Source organism: Rhincodon typus, chromosome 13 (genome assembly GCF_021869965.1).
Source record: "Rhincodon typus isolate 14 chromosome 13, sRhiTyp1.1, whole genome shotgun sequence".
NCBI lineage: Eukaryota > Metazoa > Chordata > Chondrichthyes > Orectolobiformes > Rhincodontidae > Rhincodon > Rhincodon typus.
The window spans coordinates 5,224,045-5,245,946 of NC_063344.1; the positions used below are offsets into that span (position 1 = coordinate 5,224,045).

General features: G+C 39.9%; 1 protein-coding gene across 1 annotated transcript in view; it reads right to left on the bottom strand.

Moving 5' to 3' along the window:
• Positions 1 to 504: 504 nt before the first annotated feature.
• LOC109934428 (plastin-1) overlaps positions 505 to 21,902 on the bottom strand; it is a 28,571-nt gene continuing 7,173 nt past the window's right edge. The window contains exons 2-8 of the mRNA XM_048604487.1: positions 17,706 to 17,838; positions 15,735 to 15,816; positions 14,426 to 14,591; positions 13,746 to 13,888; positions 6,467 to 6,559; positions 6,166 to 6,358; positions 505 to 548 (exon numbers count right to left, since the gene is read on the bottom strand). Of these exons, the coding sequence (XP_048460444.1) occupies positions 505 to 548; positions 6,166 to 6,358; positions 6,467 to 6,559; positions 13,746 to 13,888; positions 14,426 to 14,591; positions 15,735 to 15,816; positions 17,706 to 17,838 (854 nt within the window). The remainder of the gene's footprint in view (positions 549 to 6,165; positions 6,359 to 6,466; positions 6,560 to 13,745; positions 13,889 to 14,425; positions 14,592 to 15,734; positions 15,817 to 17,705; positions 17,839 to 21,902) is intronic.

Sequence of the window (21,902 nt, forward strand, 5' to 3'; positions counted from 1 at the left end):
GTGTTCATCCAGCTCTACACCTTGTTATCTTTGGAAAGCAAGTCCAGTTCCATTACCAGTATGCTGCCATCTCCCATCAAGATACATTATAACCAGCAATGGCTGTTCCATTTAAGTAGGCAAGCACAACACAATATAAGAATGATCCCAAAACCTTTCCAGCAGGAAACTGATTGCAGTATTACTAACTGTAACATTTCATTTACCACTGGGTATCTTCCTAAACCAGGAGGTTTTTTTCATCTGTCATGGGAACTTGGGAAATACCAGGAATTTCTGCTGAAGGGTCTAGGCCCGAAACGTCAGCCTTCCTGCTCCTATGATGCTGCTTGGCCTGCTGTGTTCATCCAGCTCTACACCTTGTTATCTCAAATACCAGGAATGGATGGACAGAAGTTCAGCCATGATCTTGGAAATGGCTGAGCAGGCTCATTGGGCTGTATGCTGTACTTCAGTTCCCATTTCTTATGGCTACTGGATTATCAGGACATGTTAGTGTTGCTTTTAGCTATCATCAATAACAATAAAAGCATTTGATTTCATCCCACCTTTAAACAGAAAAATCATGACAATCAATTCCAAAAGAAATGGGAACAAGAGTTAGCCATTTAATTCATTGAGCCTGTTGTGCTATTCAATACAATTATGGTCAATCCATGACCTGTCTCTATGTACCAGTCTAATCCATATCTCTTAATACTTTCAGCGAACATTAAACTATCAATCTCACATTTACAGTTATCAACTGGTCAAGCAACAATCGTTTTTTTTTAACCAAAGTGAGATCCAAATTTTATATGAAAAGCTGTTTCTCAACTTCACTATTCTTTACAAAAAACAATAAACCTTAATCTTAGACTCTCCAAGTAGTGGAAATAGTTCCACCAATCTAACCTAATATGAAAAACAGAGATCTATAGCACTGAATAAGGCCTTCAACTTATTACGTCTGCACCAGTCAAAAACCATCATCTAACTATTCTAATCCTATTTCCCAGCACTTAGTCCGTAGCTTTGTATACCTTGGCATTGCAAGTGTACATCTAAATACTTATTCAATGTTATGCGGGTTTCTGCCTCTACCACTTTTACTGGCAGAGAGTTCCAGATTTCTACCACCCTCTGGGTGAAAAAGAAATTCCTCACATCCCCTCTAAACCTCCGCCGCTTACCTTAAATCTATGCCCTCGTCATTGATATCGTCACCATGGAGATAATTTCTTTCCTGTATACCCTATCTACACCCACCAATTTTTTAACACCTCAATCTCCTCTGCTCTAAGGAAAACAACCCCTGTCTGTTCAGTGTCTCTTCATAATTGAAACTCTCCAGTCCATAACCTCCCTGCTCTTCAACTCTCTGCCCAGCTAATGAAGGAAGTACTTGATATGCCTTCTTAACCACTTTATATACCTGTTCCACTATCCTAAGGAATCAGTGAACATGCACACCAAGATCCCTCTGATCCTCAAAGCTTCCCAGGGTCCTATTGTTCATCATGTATTTCCTGGCCTTGTTTGTGCTGCCCATGTGCCTCACCTCACACCTATCTAAACTGATTCTATTTGCCACTGATTAGTTCATCTATATTCTCCTGCAGTCTAAGGCTATCCTGACTATTTACCACCCCATTAGAATCTGCAAACGTACTGATCAACCCTCCTACATTCAAATTTAAATCATTTATATCCATCACAAACAGCAAGGGTCCCAAACACTGATCCTTGTGGGAACCTATTGGAAACAGACTTCCAGTCACAAAAACATCCCTTTTCTCCCTGCCAGTCAGCCAATTGCGGATTCAATTTACCAAATTTCCTTGGATCCCATGGAGTCTTACATTCCCCATCAGTCTCCCATGGACAACATTATCAAGTTTTGCTTAAGTCTAAATAGATTACATTGAATGCATTGCCCTCATCAAAAAATTCAGTTAAGGGAGGTCATGTCTGACCAAGTTAACAAACCATGCTGACAGTTCCTGATTAATCGTGACCTCTCCAAATGCAGTCCCTCAGAATTACTTCCAATAGTCACCCCACCACCGAGTTTAGACAGATTGGTCAGTCGCTTCCTAGTTTATCTCTTGCTCCCTTCTTAAATAATGGTACCACATTGACTGTCGTTCAGTCCTCTGGCCAGAGAGGAATTTAAAATGATTTCCAATTATTGCCAGTGAACAAATCAATCAAAAAAAAAAGCCAGACAGCATCCTTAGAAAGACACTCAACCTGAAACATGAACTCTCCACAGACACTACTTGACCTGCTGAAAATTTGTAGCATTTCCTGCATTATGAGAAAAATGCAGTTGCATGCAACAAATATAACCACACCATGATTTTGCAACTGTGCAGGAAGGTGGTGGAAGAAGCATTTGTGGGATATCACCTCTTAATTTTATTTTCAAATTAATCGACTAAGTGCAATTCTTTAGTAAGACATTCTCCACATTGAAGAAATATAGGACATGTATCTTCAAGTATAAAATAGTCATTTATATAAATTGACAAGTTACTTTTACTTGCTTGTCAATTAGCTAAGAAAACATACTCTTAAAAGGTTTAAAAACAAATATATGCAGGTAGACATATACACTTCATTACTTTCGCTCTCCTACATCTAAACATTCCGCAGGTACACAGGTGAAGATGGAGTTTCCTCGAACCATGAGGACCACAAAAGCCTGTATATTTTTCCCCAATAGTTACAGATAAAAAGTTTGCAAATGTATCAAGCCAAATGCAAACCTTTCTTTTACTTTGCAAAAATGGGAACCATTTTGCAAATAATATACTTCAAATTGTAAAATTCAAATGTTTTTTCAAAGACACATTAATACAATATATTGTCTATTTGTGATTAATGTGTTTTTAAAAACATGTGCAACACAAAGCATTATTTCAAGGCACTGCATGCTGAAATTGGTTAAGAAAATCAGAGGAACAAGCAGGTTTTAATGATGCATTATTTAAATGAATACATTTTAAAAACAGCAATCACTAAAATTATAGTTTTATTTTAAATCCAATGCAGACTCCATCCAAGACAATGAAGCACTTTATACAATTTATATTTAAATTATAATCACAACTGGGTTTCTAATCATACTTCAAAAGGAAGAATGGACATAATAATCCATTTTAAATTGGCAGAGATAGAGTTGGTCCCAGGAACTTAGCCGGTTATTAAAATATTGTGACAATTGGGAGAGGAATAACTGTGTGAAGGGCACGTTCATGCTGACAAACATTGCCAGTAACAATCAGTATTGTTAAACAGTTTTAGAATTGGATAAACATGCAATAATTTGACACCTGCTCCATAAATTTACTTGGGCAGAAAATAAATTATTTTCTATAATGCATCCTTAAATTTTAAAACACACATAACATATGGTTTTGTCATTAGCAAAACAATTGAAAACACTCAAATTGTTGTACATCTTCAAAGCAAATAGTCAAAGTCAGCATGATTCTTTTCCATTGATTTGAAACGGTCACCAGTACAAACAGCTGGGATTCCACAATGCTGAGGAACACTGGACTATAAAGTATCTGTACATTACATCACTATTATTCGATCTTTAGGGTCTGCTAACTTTGAGAAGTACATACAACACTAGAACCAAAGAATTGAATGTTTGCTTTGTAACTTTTTCACTCATTACTTCCCTACATTGACACATGAATGAAGAATTTTTTTTTTAAAAAATAGGCACCATCATGCTCTGTTTCTCAGGTGTAACAACTCTGGCAGTTTCTATGAAGGCAGCAATGAGCCCCCAGAAATTGCCCTGCTCAAAAAGCAAATCAATATTTAGCAAAAAGAGAGAAGACAGAGCACAGAAGTTGGAGATGCTGTGGGGGATAAGAATTCATGACTGACGGAAGAGGGGAGTGACAGCACGTGTAGCAGTTTGAATTACAGTACCTACAATGGGAGGGGTCAATTCTGCATTCACCAAAGCACATAGGAATACAAAAAGAAAAGCAAAAATAAAAGACTTGAAGCAACCTGACAGCTTGCATACTTGTCCAAATATTATTCATGTAATTCCTCTGAAACAAACAAGCAGCACATCTGCTAAATTGCCAGACGAAGCTGGAAAAGTGCTTAATTGCTAACAGTTCATTTGGTTATTTTAATACTTAATTTAAAAATTCGTTGCTGCAAATGCTAGTCTCCATCTACACTAGAACGTGAACTCTTCGCTTTTCGAAGTGCTTACAAATTGAAGTCTTGATTAAAGTGCTATATGGTAGTTAACTACATAATGTTGGGTCAAAGTGCTCATATGCTTTAAAATGGGCCTGTGAATCACAATGTGCTGGTTCAAAGTCATGCAGATACCATATGAACTTGAAGGTTCTGCTCAGGGTCTTAGCTGGGGGTGCAAAATAGTGTGAAGTCAGTGCCATTTAAAAACCAGACTGCAGCTGTTAAAGGTGAAGCACATTCTGACTGCAAGACATACTGACGTTATTGGAGAAGAGTGCGCAACTAAGGAATCACTTTCTTTAAAAAAGAAGCACAATATGGAAAAGAATGGGCTCCCACATATTCTGTTGCAAAAACACAATGTCCTGGTTCAACAGCTGGACACAATGCTACACGTTATGTTTAAGTTTATTTTTGTTAATATTGTACCTTGAAACAGAAAGTGATTGTTCAACATGTTATCAGGTGCTACATCAAATGACATATTAAAAAGTTACAGTCAAAGATGGAACTTGTAATCAGGAGCTGGACATAAAACAAAATGCATTTATGTAGCACCTGTCTGTTGCAGTCTTGGTTAATTATCTAGCACCTTATCATGTCAACTAACTTGCTCATATTAATCCTCTAGGCTAATTCTGAAAATAGTCATATGGGTAAAATGGCAGAGTGCCAGGAACATATTGAGCTTGATCACCATCATAATGGGAGAGATAGTGGGGTGGGAGGGGGCGGGAAAGATGTTAGGAGAAAAATAAATGGCACAAGGCAACTGAGGAAACCAAATGAGCTATTAGCAATTAAGCACTTTTCCAGCTTCATTTGGCAGTTTAGCAAATATGCTGCCCTTTGGTATACAAACAAATGGTTCTGCTGCAACATCTTTTGAAGAACTCACCTTAAATCATACTGAAATAAATACGGCAAACTTGAAAATTTTTTTTAAACATTACTTATTTTACATAGAACAGTACAGCACAGAAAGCGGCTCATCAGCCTACCATATTTGTGTCAATCACGATGCCATTCTAAACCGATCGCATCTGCCTGCACATGGTCCGTCTCCCTCTATTCCCTGCCTGTTCATGTGTCTGTCTGAATTATTTCTGCCATTGAAGACAGGGATAGGCAATGTCCCCACAACTGTTAGTTAGTCTGGTTTTAGAGAAAAACATTTGAAATACCGTAAAGACAGATTTTGAGAAAATTTAGTAAATAGATAGGATAAGGCTCAAGGAAGAACTGATTTTTCTTTGGTGCAAATGTAGATCTGGATCCTGGAATTTGATTTTAAAAGATCTTTAACACTAAAATTTAAACAGATTATTTTAGACTACTGTGGATCGTCTTAGCTGCTACGGTGGAAGTAAAAACATCAACAGGGTTTTCAGAGCAGGTTAGTGGATATGGATTGTCCTGAAGCCTGTTCAGCAAGATGGAAGCTCTTAATAGAGTTTTCAGTTTTGTAGTTAGAGAGAGCATCAATCAGGCAGGAAAGGCCTCAAGGAAGACCTGCGTAACTGTAATAACATTGTTAACACAACGTGGCAGAAGATTACACTCAGAGTAGCCTCTTCTCTTGTTTAATTATGTTATTTTTAAATATAATGTGTAACTTTATTTTTCTCGCTACTGTACCTTAGAACAGAAATGATTGGTCAGCATACTATCAGGTACTACATACCAAAAGTTATGGGTTAAAGATATAACTTGTAATCAGTTTGTGTGTAAAACTTACCAATACATCATTCATGTAAATAATCAATAGTTGGTCAAACAAATGGAACAAGAAAATGAGGCATTACAGCAGTAAACAGACAAGAATAAAAACAATAATAAAGACAGTGACCTCCTCTTGGGATGAGGGGGGATCTTTAGTTCCCTTTCAAGCTGGGCTTTCATTCTAGATCCAGCTACAGACTTCGCACAACACAATTTTCCTACCTTCCAACAAAGTGAGGTCATAGTCCTTGTTTGGCTTGTGCAGTGCTGGATATTTATTGAACAGATTGGCAACAAAGGCCAAGTTGAGTTTGGGATTACCACTGACAACATCAACTGGTGTGACGAACTGTCTACAGCCTAATTTATCAGCTTCTCGTAGCATGCACTCTGCCCTTTTGAGATCATCCTTTTCCTGTAAGATCACGAAAAGAGCAAATCAGACAACAGAACAGTTTCTTAGAAAGGAGAAACAGAAAAGAACAGGAAAAATACCCAATGAATAGCGACAAAACAAACTTACGTGTAAACCTGTCATTTCAATCTCAACCATCATTTCATCATCTTCTCCACTGGGTGCAATCTGGCTGAGTAGATGGAAATAAGCCCTGGAATCCTAGACACAAGCAAGATATTAAAACAAAGTGAGATTATAGGGATGAAACAATCTCTGAAATTACCAGGGAGAGAACAATTTGTTACACCAGAAGAAAATCTCAGATTTTCAAGTCAGACTCAGGTATGAAGCCCATATTGCTTTCAAATATTATTTTGTGTGTTTTAGTATTGCAGGAAGTATTTTGTGTTGTTTACACAACAACTGAAAACAGCCAATCATCTCACATCTCACAAACAGAATACTGCGGATGCTGGAGATCTGAAACAAACACAGAATTATAGAGAAACTCAGCAGGTCTGGCAGCATCTGTGGAAAGAGAAAGAGAGTTAACATTTTAAAACTATCACCTTTTGAGAGAACTAGAAGAATCGGAGAGGTCATGGGGTTTTTCATTCAAGCAAGTGCAGAGGTTGGGCAAAGAGGAAGGGGGTAAAGGAACGAAAGAGAACAAGTCAGGAGTGATTGTATGAAAAAAGGGACAATGATGCAGGACAACCAAGATGGGCAATGAAGAAACAAAAGATGTGTCCAGAGATGGTGTAAATTGGAATGGCAGCCCGATCATCAATAGCTGCTGTCAGAAGAAATGAGTTAAATGATCTGAAACTGCTGAACCAAGTCCAGAAGGCTAATAAGTTCCTGAGTTAACACAGTGTGGAATTGGAGGAGTTCCTGAGTTTATGTTTAGGTTTAATGGAACATTGAAAATGTCAATGCATGAATAGAGTGACGAATTAAAACACAAATAAAGCTAGTGGACTGAATGCTGATTGTTTGGATTGAAATGCAATCGTTTAAAAAAAAGTCTGACTTAGTCTGCTGTAGTCATGTGACTTCTACCATGAAGCACGCATCTTTAGTCCTTGTTTTGCACACATTGCTGTATTGTACACAAGCACGATGTCAGAAGAGGTACTGAGGTGAGGTTCCGGAGCTGAAATAAAAAGCATAGCTACATGAACTGCCACGGGGGAAAGAAAACAGAGACTACAAAGAAAACATAGCTCAAGAGAAAATGATTGCAGCTTTCCCTCTACCAGCTCCTGTTCAAATTACTAGGAATATAAGAGACAGAATGAGGAATTCTTCGACCAATGATTGGGAATTATGCAATAGCTACGGATTTGTTGAACAAGATCTGCAGAACAAGCAGAAGTCGCTATAATTTTTATCACTATTGGGAAGAGATAGTTTCTAAATATATTCCACTCCAAATATCTCTATGAAGAGCAGGGACAAAACACATGGCAGAAATTGTAAAAGCTTTGAAGGCACACTTTCCATTCCAAGGAAACATTATGTGCGAATGGTACATATTCAACAACATGAAAGAACAACATGTTATGGACCAGACCAAACCCCCTCAAAATATATTAAGAAGGTAGCCTAGACCCTAACTTGTTCTTATTTTAAAGCTAAGTGTAAGATGTTGCATTCCAGATGCAACTCAATTGGTCAAACTATCAGATTTAAAGCAAAACACACTTTATTCATCTACTATAGTTAAAATTCAACAAAAGAAAGAAGGAATTGGAAGAACTTTACTTGAAAACTTAACAGAATAATAGATATAATAACTATTTCTAATTAACTGTTCCAACACAATAACATCCTATAAACACAACATTGCCAAAAGGCAAATTCAAAAAACTGATGGTCTCAAATGCAATTCCAGCAGCAGGAAGAGAACCCCCAGCTTTTGGCTGTAACCAAGAGATGGAAAAAAAAATAGCTTTCACTTCAAGACCCCAATAGCAAACGCTGAAAACTAAAGACTAAAAATCCTGGTTCAATGAGTGTATGACCACACCCATTAAGGCTGCTTCTATTGTTCAATTAAAAAAAGCCATGGCTCACAAGCTGTTCTCACTCTAGTGGCACCAGTAGACTGCTCGGCACCTCTGCCTTAAAACCGGTCTTCAAAAAAACAGACAAAATAACCTCTTAAAGCCACAGTATTGTCATAAAAGTGAGAAATAATCATTGATCAATACGTAACATTAACTCAGCTTGTAGAAACTGTGGATTAATAAAATTAAAGGATGATGTAATTAGAAATATGATTGTATTAGGGATAAGGAATACAAAAAAGTGAATGCACACCCACTGAGAGAAAACAAACTTACACTCAGAAGAGCAATGGACCTGTGCAAAAAAGTGTCAGGTTGTGAATCAACAGCTATAGCACATTTAGCAGAAAAAAAAATTGGTCTTGCATGATGCTGACAGATCCATTAGCCACACAGGACAAAACAAATACAAAAAGTGCAGGATGCAAATGCTATGGAAGATATTGTGTAAGAAAAAAAGGCATGTCCAGCCTGGGGAAACCAGTGTTCTCACTGTTAAGAACCTGAATACGTACATGTAAAAAGAAACACAACCAGCAACTCCAGCTGGAGAGACAGCAGCTGAAGACTCTGACAAGTCACAAAACATCATATAGTTCATTTCAATCAGATCACTAGGTGAGACATGGATGCAAATATAACTGATTTGTCCTGCTGAAACCCCTGTCATGATGGCATCACAATGCAGGGTGACTTCCTCGTTTACATCTTAGTATTTCAGATTGGTTGCTTGTTTAGCACTAGATGCTTGATTTTAGTGAATGCTGCTTTGTGTTCTGTGCCCTGATTTCCACTGCACTTCCTTGGCTGTGAGTTAGTGGAATGGTTCACATCGCAGCAACAAATTGGGTCAGAATTTAATCTGACAGTTTAATAGTCGACTACAGGAGTAGACTGTCAAGTCGATGTAAAATGTCAGACATTGGTGCATCATGCAACACTGTGACCTTCACTGACTTATGTGAAGAGGCTCAACACGGTGATCCAAAAACTGGATCTGGGTGGGATGCTCTTTGGAGGGTCTGTGCAGACTTGATGGGCTGAAAGGCCTCTTTCAGCACTTAGGGAATCTATGATTCTAAGCCATTGCTGACCACAACCAAAATCTAGTGTGATTGCTTCACCTAAAAATGAACAAGAAAAATTACAATTCAAGATGCCCAAACTTAAGGATACAGGCCATGTACGGACTGCAAAAGGGCAAGAGCTGTGACAGCAATGCAGCAACCAATAGATGTGAAAGCTGTGCAATAATTTGTTGGATTTGTTCACTGATTAAATTCTGACCCAATTTGTTGCTGCGATGTGAACCATTCCACTAACTCACAGCCAAGGAAGTGCAGTGGAAATCAGTGCACAGAACTCAAAGCAGCATTCACTAAAATCAAGCATCCAGTGCTAAACAAGCAACCAATCTGAAATACTAAGATGTAAACGAGGAAGTCACCCTGCAGTGTGATGCCATCATGACAGGGGTTTCAGCAGGACAAATCAGTTATATTTGCATCCAGCACAGTAACACAAACAAAGACGGTACACCCAGATGGAGAAAGAGTACCTAGCCATAGTGTTTCCTTACTTACTTGGAAAGTTATAGTCAAGTTATAGACAAAGTTATAGTCAAGTCTGACCACAAGGCACTTCAAAGCATTCTCCTCAAGCTGCTACCATGCTCCAAAGTGCCTTTCATTAATGTCACTCTGGTTACAGTGATGTCATCTGGATGTGAAATACAGGCAAGGAGAGCATCTGGATGTGATGTACAGGCACATTGCAGTCACACTGTCGAGGGCAACCCTCTCGATGAAGGAAGTGGAGGGTGCTTCAACAGAGTAGGAAATCTTCCAGATTTTCCATGTGAAACAGCAGTACGTCATGCTTTGGAAGTCATCAACCCAGCACAGAACTGAATACAACAGACAAGTGTCTTGTTCAAATCAAGCAATCTATTCAACAAGATGCAAACCTCCAACTGTTGCAACAACTAGTGACAAAAAGATGGTCAGAGAGCATTTAGGACACTCTTGCTGCTTTAAGAACATACTGGACATGCAGAGATGAATTGACAGCCCAAGACTGTGCAAAGAAAAGAAAATCAATTTCCCTAAGGAGTTGACAGAAGAAATGCTAAAGTGTGTCCGTGCAAGCCACTAAGCAATTGACTTAAGGCAAGAGGTGTGCTCAATTGGCCAAATATGAGGAACAAAGAAGCACATCAGCCAGTGCCAAAACCGTAAACAGTAGACCAGCTAAGCAAGCTAGAAGGCCATTGATGACACATGAAATCCCAGGCAGTCCATGGAAGAAGCTGGGAGTAGACCACTTCACACATGCAAATCACCTTGCCACAGATGACTACTATTCTGACTGATGGGAGTGAACCAGTTGACATCAATGACTATTGCTGCGATTGTCAAGTGCCTAAAAGCAGAGTTCAGCCGTTACAACATCCCTAATGTGGTCTTGAATAACACTTGTCCTCAGTTCACAAGTGAAGAGTTCAATTGCATGCAGCTGATCAGGAAGAGGTTAATGCATCACTTCGGCAGAAAACACAACAACTATCTGACCCGTAGATCCACAGCATCAGCAAGCAACACGGGAATGACACTCCCTGGCAATGAACAGCCAATGATAACAACATGCACACCTACTATTAAGAGACTATCCTGATTTTTAAGGAATGTGTGTGTCAGACAAATACAGAGAATAATGGAAAACACAAACTGACAAAGCATGAGAACACAAGTCCATGGAGATTGTAACATGGTTAAGCAAAAATGTGCATCATAATGCAGGCCTTTTCTCTTATTTTTCTATTAAAAAATGGGACATTTGCAATCACATACAAATGTCTGTTCTAGTCTGCACATCTACCATATGCTACACTCCTACATCTCAAACTTCACTTCAATAAAGTGCTTGTGTCAAATAGACTGCTGGGCTGCACACTCAAAACTGAGGTGTTCTACAAAGCGATCATACTATCTGTATGTGACTCCCTAGCGCACAGGAACCCACACTAAGCAGTGAATACAGCAGATTCTGTAGAAAGTAACAAAACATTTGATTCACTTGCAAAGCATGTTGGGTTTTCTGAAAGGACTAAAAAGGATAGATCTACAGGAAGTATCCACTTAATGTTACATTCCTAAAAATTGCGGCTATAAATAAAATGACCAAGTAAATTAGAGGTTCTCAAAGGAATTTGTGTGAAATCCAGAGTGATGTTCCTTCGAACGTTTATTGTCCAGTAGAAAAATTAAGTTCAACCTAAAATACTGTGCATTCCTAGCTGAAACAGCTTGCAAAACAAAACATCTTAGTAACTATAAGAGACTGTGTACTTCCTGTGCAATGATGTACTTTGAGAGAGACACTTGCATTTTTAGATTGACAAGTCACCATCTAGTGGTAGAAGTTAGTCAGTGCAGGCAGCATTAAGGAGGCCAACACAGAGAATGCTGGAGAAACTCAGCAGAAAGAGAGTTAAAGTTTTGAGTCTGAAACTGGACTCGAAACGTCAACTCAGTTTCTCTCACCACAGGTGCTGCCAGGCCTGGTCAGGCTCTCCGGCATTCTCTATTTGTATCCGATTTCCAGCATTCACAGCACAATAAATTTTAACCAGCACCTCATGAACTGGCACTCTTGATAAACCAGCAAAAATATATCTCGAATACTGTGAAGTTTACTGTATTATCGTGATCTCTGCAATGTCCAAGTAGTTAGTTGAGGGCGTCAGTGAGAAGGCTCTCACAGAATCACAGAATCCCTTCGGTGTGGAAACAGGCCATTCAGCCCACAGAGTCCACACCACCCCTCCAAAGAGCATCCCACCCAGATCCATCCCCCTACCCTAACCCTGTAACCCTGCGTTTCCCATGGCTAATTCACCTAGTCTGCACATCTCCTGACACTATGGGCAAGTTAGCATGGCCAATCCACCTAACCTGCACATCTTTGGACTGTGGGAGGAAACCAGAGCACCCGGTGGAAACCCACGCAGAAACTGGGAGAATGTGCAAACTCCACACAGACTGTCAACCAAGGGTGGAATCAAACCTGGCTGTTGAATGAAGTCAGGCAGCAGTGCTAACCACTGTGCCTTAAATAAACCGTTGTGGCTTGATGGCTAGGTTTTGTTATTATTTAAGCGATTTATGCTGTAAATAAAGTATAACAGTGATGCGTTTCCCCCGCATGATGTTTCTATTACTGAGTGTGTGTTTTTACATTGATTACGTGGCCTTCTTGATCAAACAGAATATTCAATCAACCGGCACACTCCTGGTCCTAGGGGTGCCAGATAATAAAACGTTTTCAGTATTTTGTTTTTACTGATGAGGTGAGGCTGGTTTGATTATGGGGAAAGGGGAGCCTGGAAGCCAACGCTATGACAAGGGTAGAGGGAACTCTAGGAGGCAAGGCCATGGAGGAGGCAGAAAACAACGACGTTAAACTGGGACTGTAAACATAATGCAAGAAAACAGGCTTTAAAAAAATAAAACACAGTGTTAAAGCAAAGTGACGTTGAACAGGGCGACTTTAAGCAAGGAATTCCTGCATCTCCTGTGCCTGTACAGGAAGGTGGCATGTGAAAGAAAAAGATGGAGGTTGAGTGATGGACAGACTAGGACTTTGCAAGGGGAATGAGGGGAGGGGAAGATAGGCTTGCTGTTGGCATCATGGACAGGATGATCCACTGAACTGGAGGTTCATAGAATGGAAGATAACAGCAAGAGGGGCCCTATTGTGGTTTTAAGAGAGAGAGGGGAAAAGGGCAAGAGCAGAGTACAGGGAATGCAGCTGAACAAGGTGAACAGCCTGGTTTTCCATAGTGGCAGGAAATCCTCAGATTAGGAAAAGGAAAGTCATATTGCAAGTACTGGAATGGAATGTGACATTGTCAGAACAGATGTGACAGAGGAAGACAGACCAGGAGAATGCAATAAGTCCTTACAGTAAGTGGGCTGTGAGGAAGTGTGGTCGAGGTAGCTCTGCTTCACTGGAAGCCCACTCATTCCCACTTGTGGATCCTCAATTCTTTCCTGTTTGAGGATCAAACCTGGAATCCTCTTCTACACATTGTATTATTCAATTTTCAAATGCCTCAACTAACCTGAAACTAAATTTTCAGTAGAAAATTTCAGTGCCAACTCCAAATTATCCTTTCTGTCATGAGCACCTTGTCCCTATTTTTAAAAAAGGCAAACAATTCTACCAAGCCTATCTAAGATCAGAGACCAAATTAGTCTCAAGTTGCCTGACAGTTAAGTGTGAAAATGGGCATAAAATCTTAGTGGTGAAATATTTTGTCAAAATGTGAGTACCTTAATATCTTGACTGAAGTTGTTGATTTTATGATACCCTGCATTTTCAAGATGGTAATTGACCCAACGTAAAAGCAGATCTTCAGGTGAAAGTTTCAGCAGCTCCTCCAACTCTTCACCTTCGTCCAGCAAAGCAATAAGTGCTGGAAACAAATAACAAACAGCATCAGCATCTTACAATTCCTCAGGATGACAAATACAATGTTCACGTAGAAAAGGCCATCACAAGCTAGAAACCATAAAGGGCGACTGCTTTGATGTAACTTAGCTTTAAATGTTTAGGACAACATTTATTACAACAGTTGCCAAGCACCCTTCAAAATTACAAATGGCATTGTGAGCTTCATGAGTGACGGCTTATTAAACATTGCTTAGCATCTTGAAGGCATTATCACAGAGACAGACTTTGTAAAAGGGATATCACCACACCCGAGGAACTGCTGGAAGTATTTACAATAATGAAATGAACACACAATAGCAACTCCTCTCCAGTCATGATGACACCACCCAATCTTTGTCATGGAGAAATAAATTTCTGGGAAACAGCAAGGCACTTCCAGACACAATCAAAATACCAACTTGCTATGCCCTTAAAATGAAAAGGGGCATGCATTTTCTTTTTAAGGCATATTGTATTCTGCCAGATAAAATTGCAGAAGCCATCTATATTTCTTGTTTACCTTCATTCCTGGTAATCTGAATATCAGCAAAGAGGCCAATTTTTATGATCTGCCAGAGAAGTCCAAGCACCAGGTGATGTCTCCCTTCTTTCAGATCTTCTGCACCAATGTTCACCACAGTACAGCCAATGGCAGAAGCAGAATTCAAGGCAAGGTTCAGGTTCTCCTGTGAGAGAATGAATTAGTGCTGGGATATATTCAAACAAAGACACTGTTTCCGAAACAACAATGATGTATACATAAAACACTCCTTTTAAAATCGGTGGTGTATACATATGTGAAAAACAAAACAACGCTTCAAGAAACAATATCAACTGTATGGATATTTTTCTTAAGAAAAATAGTGTCACAAGAACTAGAAATAAAATTTATTAAATACAGCAGTCAACTAAACATGAAGGATATCCCTCTATATTTATTGTCCACCACTCTGACATTAAAAATCTTTAATAGGACAGCAAATTCTGTTATAACCGGCAACCCATGAACCAGCACTCTTGACAAACCTGCAAAAATTATGTACTTCAAATACCACAAAGTTTTTATTGTATGATCGCGCAGTCAGTGTAGTCAGTTGAGGGTGCAAGCAAGAAGGCTCTCTTCCAGTAAGTTTTATTTAAGGCAAAGTTGCATTATTCTTTAAGTGATTTATGCTGCAAATAAGGTATAACAGTGACGTGTTTCCCCATACATTATGTTTTTATTACTGAGTGTGTTTTTACATTGATTATATGGACCTCTTGATTATCTGGAACATTTGATCAACCGGTACACTCCTGGGCCCATTGGAGCCAGATAATAAAAAGTTTACTGCACCTTCATAAAAAGTCAATAGAAGAATTTAGGGTTGCATCGTGGCTCAGTGGTTAGCACTGCTGCCTCACAGCACCGGGGACCCGGGTTCGATTCCAATTTCAGGCGACTGTGTGGAGTTTGCACCTTCTCCGTGTCTGCGTGGGTTTTCACCGGGTGCTCTGGTTTCCTACTACGGTCCAAAGATGTGCAGGTTAGGTGGATTGGCCACGCTAAATTGCCCATAGTGTCCAGAGGTGTGTAAATTAAGTAGATTAGACATGGAAAATGCAGGGTTACAGGGAAAGGGCAGAGGGATGGGTCTGGGTGGAATGCTCTTTGAAGGGGTGGTGTGGACTTGTTGGGCCAAATGGCCTGTTTACATACTGTAGGGATTCTATGATAATTTCAAAAATAGGTATCAGTTGGTGTCTCTAGTGGAAATAAACAAAATGGCAATATTTCAAATGTCTTAAAGCCTTGATGAAACTATTGTTGCTGGCAAGACAGCACTTACAGAAATTGTGAATGGAGTTAATTTCCTCTTGTTGATCACACGGTCATCGATTGTGTCTGGCTGAGATAAGTTAATCATTTTGCTGGACAGAAAAAGAAAGAAATTTTGATGTGAACAGGTTAAGCCGTAAATCAGTTTGGAGAAATATTTCATGTTTAGTAATTGTGTAGCACTGCCCAAAGTTGAAAATGTTTTTCCAGAAACAGCTTCCTCACCAACATAGTACATCAGCAAATCAAAGCAATTAAACATTGACATAGCCTAATATCACCAAGCCCACCATGACAAAGTGAACTCATTAACGTCAGCCTGATCAGTGGAGAGTAATAGGTGGTGTGCCTTGAAAGGAGGTGGAAGGAAAGCAAGAGCAGTTCTCCACAGTTCTTTTAGCAACTACTGGGAAACAATGGAGTTACAGATGCTTACTCAGCCCTTGTCACTGTGAACAGTCTCCCATCAGGTGTCAATTTTGCCAGGAAAGAGCTGAGCAACTTGAAAAAATATCACACGAGACAGTTCATCAGTAGATTAAAACTTGCAGTGATAAAAATTATCCACTGTACAAATAACTTGCATGTTTTTCCTTGCTGCTGAAGAAAACATTTTATGCCCTGTTGGGGGAGACTAGGACCCTGAGAGCACAGCCTTAGAGTGAAGGGATGGCCCTTTTAGAACTGAGATGAAGAGGAATTTGTTCAGCCAGAGGGTGATGAATCTGTGGAAGTCATCGAGTGTATTTAAGACAGTAGATAGGTACTTGATTGATAAAGGGATCAAGGGTTACAGAGAGAAGGCATAAAAATGGGGTTGAGAAACACATCAGCCATGATTGAATGGTGGAGCAGACTCAACGGGCTGAGTGGTCCAGTTCTGCTCCTATATCTTATGGTTTTATGGTGGTCAGGAAAATTCAAATCAGATTGGGAAATAGGCAACTGGGTTAGCTCTGGAGGTGGCAGTTAACTAAAATGAGGAAGTGGTGCTGGTGACTGGGATGTGGTGCTACATGGGGAGGCAGCAGTGAGTGGTGGGGAGGAGGGAGAAGTTCCCAGCATTCTCTTACAATGTCCATGGAAGAGGTCTCCTTGGCTCCACATTCTGCTAAGTTTATTTTAAAATCTTGCCTATTTGGTTAAAGTCAAATAGGCAATTACTTCGAAACTGCCAGAACCAGCTTCCTCAGTGCAAATTAATCTTGTGGTAGAGAATTCATACTGATATGAGGCTCATAATTTGCAAATGCAAGGATTATAATGCCCGGTGTTAGACCTGGGCACCAAACCACCATTTGGGCCTTTAGCAATATGGTGGGCAGCTCCAGACTGACACAACAGTGTGTACACCTCCCACTTGAAACATTGGAGGCTTAGGGGTGAATTTCAGGGACTAATTAGTGTGGGATCAGTGAAGCACCTCTGAGCAGGATATATCAATCAAAATCAGTTTCAGTCTGTTAGCAGTTAGTTACAGAATAGCATCAACGAACAGTTAGGAGCATGTCACCTGCTTGGTCCCTTGGGCAAAGATTGATTTTTTTTTTATTCATTCACAGGATAAGGGCATCATTGGCTAGGCAGCATTTATTGCCCATAAAAGAGTCAACCACATTGCTATGGGTCTGGAGTCACATGTAGGCCAGACCAGGTAATGATGGCAGTTTCCTTCCCTAAAGGACATTCGTGAACCAGATGGGTTTTTCCCAACAATTGACAACGGGTTCAAGGTCATTATAAGACTCTTAATACCAGATATTTAATTCAAATTCTACCATCTGCCATGGTGGGATTTGAACCCAAGTCCCCAGAACATTACCTGGGTCTCTGGATTAACAATCCAGTGATAATACCACTAGGCCATTGCCTCCCCTGATTTAAAAAGAACAAATAAAATGTCACCAGCATCTCAAGGTTCAATATGCACGGTCATCATTTTATAAGAATAAAAATGTAAAGAAGAAACAAAATAAGTTACCATAGAAGAATTCCATCACCAACTGCACTAAACAGACGGTCACTGTTGGCATCCATAGGAATTAAATGTTTACAGTCAGGATCACCATCTAATGCTTTGTTAATCCAATTAACAAATGCAACCTTCTCCTCCTCTATGAAAAAAATTACAAGAGCAACTTTCAGTTAATTGTAGTCACCTCCTTTAATATAACATAGAAAAAGAATAGAGACTTACGAGATGGAGGAACAGTAGTTTCAAGAACAATGCTTGCCAGCAGCAATTCACTAACATTGGCCTTGAGACTAATTACCTTTATTCGTCAAGTATGCCATAAGCTGAAGTTGGATTTGAACTCAATTTTCTAGGCTCAAAAGGCAAGAGTGCTGCCAATTGACCACTGTGAACAGCTAAATAATTAATGAAAATTGTAACCACTATTTAACATAAAAGAACCAATAAGAGAAAGCAGCTGCATGGTTCCCAAAATCGAAGACTACAGATAAACGTGATAAAAATTGAATTGTTATTTCATTTTTCAATAAAATCAGTCTTTCTAAAAAGAAACAGCAGTCACATTTCACAGCTGCAAGGGCACTGATTGCAAAGGACTGGAGCAGTCTCTATTATCCTTGTTGACTTCACCATCAAGATTCTGGGGTTACCAGTGATCAGAAACCTATCTGAACTTGTCTTATAAATAACTGTGGCTACAGGAACAGGTTAGAGGCCAGGAATCCTGCAACAAAGTAATTCACCTCCTGACTCCCCAAAGCCTGTCCACCATCTACAAAGGCACAAGTCAGGAGTGTGATGGAATATTTCCCACTTGCCTGGATGCATTCAGCTCCAAAAACACCCAAGAAGCTTGACACAATGCAGACTGCTTTACTGCCACCGCATCCACCACCTTCAACATTCACTTCCTCAATCATTGGTGCACAGGGTAGTGGCGTGTCCCATCTAGAAGATGCATTTCCAAAACCTCATCCAGGTTCCTTTGGCAGGAACTTCCAAACCTGCGACTGTACCAGCTCAAAAGGACAGATACAGCAGATGCCTGAAAACATTAATCGCCTGTACATTGCCTTCCAAGACACACACCATCTGATTGGGAATTCTATCCCCAATCCATCATTTTCACTCGATCACAAATCCGGAACTCCCTTCCTGGCAATATTACCCACACCTCATGGATTGCAAGAAGGTCACAGGTTGCTCACCATCACCTTCTCAAAGGCATTTTGGGATGGGTAACAAATGTTGGTGCTGACAGTGATGCTCAGATCACACAAACAAATAAAAAAAAGAGAACATTCCTCTAAGTTACGAAGACAACTCCAAGTATTTCCTTTTTGACTCATAAACCTGTACTTATCTTGATGCAAGTAGTTTCAGTATTTTATCTTTCAGTTGAGAACACGATGCAAACAAGATCAGAAGAGATTTCAAACATTTCTTCAGCCTTGCGCTGAAAACTGATGTATTGTTATTGTTACAATTCAAAAATCAAGCCTGAAGAGGGACCTTCAGTATTTGAATGTGAACAAAAATCGCCTTTCAAAAATAAATGGAAATTTGATACTCCTGCCGATACTGCTGCAACCCAAAATCAAACTTTTGGCTCTCACTAGACCCGAAACATCAGTTTTCCTGCTCCTCTGATGCTGCTTGGCCTGCTGTGTTCATCCAGCTCTACACCTTGATATCTCAGATTCTCCAGCATCGGCAGTCCCTACTATCTTATGATTGGCATGGACTGGTTGGACTGAAGGGTCTGCTTCTGTGCCATATGACTCCGTGACTAAAAACAGATGCAAAATACTCATTTAATATCTCTGCCATCTCCTGAGGTTCTAAACAAAGACAACCTCTTTGACCTTTAAGGGGTCCTACTCTCTCTCTAGTTGCTCTCTTGTTCTTAATGTACTTGTAGAATCTCTTTGGAACATCCTTAACCTTATTTGCGGAAGCTCTCTCCTATCCTCTTAAGAATGCCTCTACACCCTTTATACTGTTCAAGGGACTGAATTGAACCTAGTTATCTATAGCAAATGTACAATTCTTTTTTATTCTTGACTAGAACCTCAATATCTTTATTCATCCATTGTTCCTTAATCTCAACAGCTTTACCTTTCACTCTAACAGGAACATAGTGACACTCCTGAAACCTCCTATTTGTCAATTGTACCTTTACCTGCGAACAGTCTACTCCAATCAATTTTTGAAAGTTTTTGTCTCATTCCATTAAAACTTGCTTTCCTCCACTTAAAAACTTCAATTTTATGGAATAGTTATTTTCCATAACTATTTCAAAACAAATAGAGTTATGATTATTAGACTGAGGTGGTGATGATCAAGTGCTATTATCGCTGGACTTAATCCAGAGACCCAGATAATGTTCTGGGGACCCAGGTTCGAATCCCGCAATGGCAAATGGTGGCATTTGAATTCACTAAATACCTGGCATTAAGAGTCTAATGATGACCATGAATCCATTGTTGATTGTTGGAAAAACCCATCCGGTTCACTAATGTCCTTTAGGGAAGCAGAGTGCCATCCTTACCTGGTCTGGCCTACATGTGGCAATAAATGCTGCCTGGCTAGCGAAGCCCTCATCCCATGAATGAATTAAAAAAAAGATGCAAAGTGTTCACTTACTATCACTTCAGTCACTTGCTCTGCCTTATTTCCCAAGAGAAGGTCAAGTTTTGCTCCTTTTCAAATAGGAATATTTACATATTGATAGAGAAAATTTTCTTGAACACTTTATAAATTCTTCACCATCCAAACATTTAACACTATAATACTTCCAGCCAATGTTTGGAAAATTAATATCACCTATTACAACCTTATTATTCTTATATATATCAGAGGTCTCTCTACGTATTTGCTCTTCAATTTTCCTCTGACTACTGGGGGGGAAATCTATAGCACAATCCCATCAAGGTGATCATTCCTTTCTTATTTTGAATTTCAAGCCATATATTTTCACTGGACATGATTTTTCAGAGACATCTTCACTAGTTACAGCAGTAATGTTTTCCTTATTCAAAAATGCCACTCACCCTCCTCTTTTGCCTTTCTATCCATCTACTCATTGTCCCCATCATCATCTATCTAGCTTTTCTTCTTCCCTGGTTTACAATCAACAATCTGCCTAACATTTTTCCTCTTTCTCTCGGAGCTCCACCTCCACCTATCTGCTCACTCCACACCCTGTTAGGAGCATAAATACTGTTTTCCTAAATGCGACCAGTTCTGAAGAAGAATCTTTGGACTTGAAACGTTAGCCCTGTTTTTCTCTCAACAGATGCTGCCAGCCCTGCTGACTGTCTCCAGCAATTTCTGTTTTGTTCCAGTCTTCAGCTAATTCAATTCACTCCACATGATATCAGTAAACAGTTGGAAGCATTGATACTGCAAAGGCTATGAGCCCTAAAAACGTTCCAGCAGTAGACTTGTGCTCCAGAACTTGCTGCTCTCCAAACCAAACTCTTCCAGTACAATCACGACACTAGCATCTACCCAACAATGCGGAAAATTGCCCAGGTATGTCCTGTCTGCAAAACACAGGACAAATCCAACCCAGCCAATTACCGCCCCATGAGTCTACTCTCGACTATTAAGATGTAAAGTGATGGAAGGCGTCATCAACAGTGCTATCAAACAGCACCTGCTCAGCAATAACCTGCTCAGTGACGCCCAGTTTGGGTTCAACCAGGGCCACTCAGCTCCTGACCTGATTACAGCCTTGTTCAAACATGGATAAAAGAGCTCAATTCCAGAGGTCAGAGGACCACTTTCCGTGTCTGCATTTGACCGAATGTGACAGTAAGGAGTACTGGGGAAACAGGAATCAAGGGGAAAACTGAAAACTCTCTGCTGATTTGGAGTCATACCTGGCACACAGGAAGATGCTCATGGTTGGTGGAGGTCAGTCATCCAGGTTTGGGCTGACAAGTGGCAAATAACATCTGTCCACCGAAGTGCCAGGCAATGACAGTGACAATATCCAACAATGTGGAGATGCCGGTGTTGGACTGGGGTGGAAAAAGTCAGAAGTCACACGACACCAGGTTATAGTCCAACAGGTTTATTTAAAATAACAAGCTTTCAGAGCACTGCTCCTTTGTCAGGTGAAGGGGCAGTGCTCCAAAAGCTTGTGATTTGAAATAAACCGGTTGGACTATAACCTGGTGTCGTGTGACTTCTGAC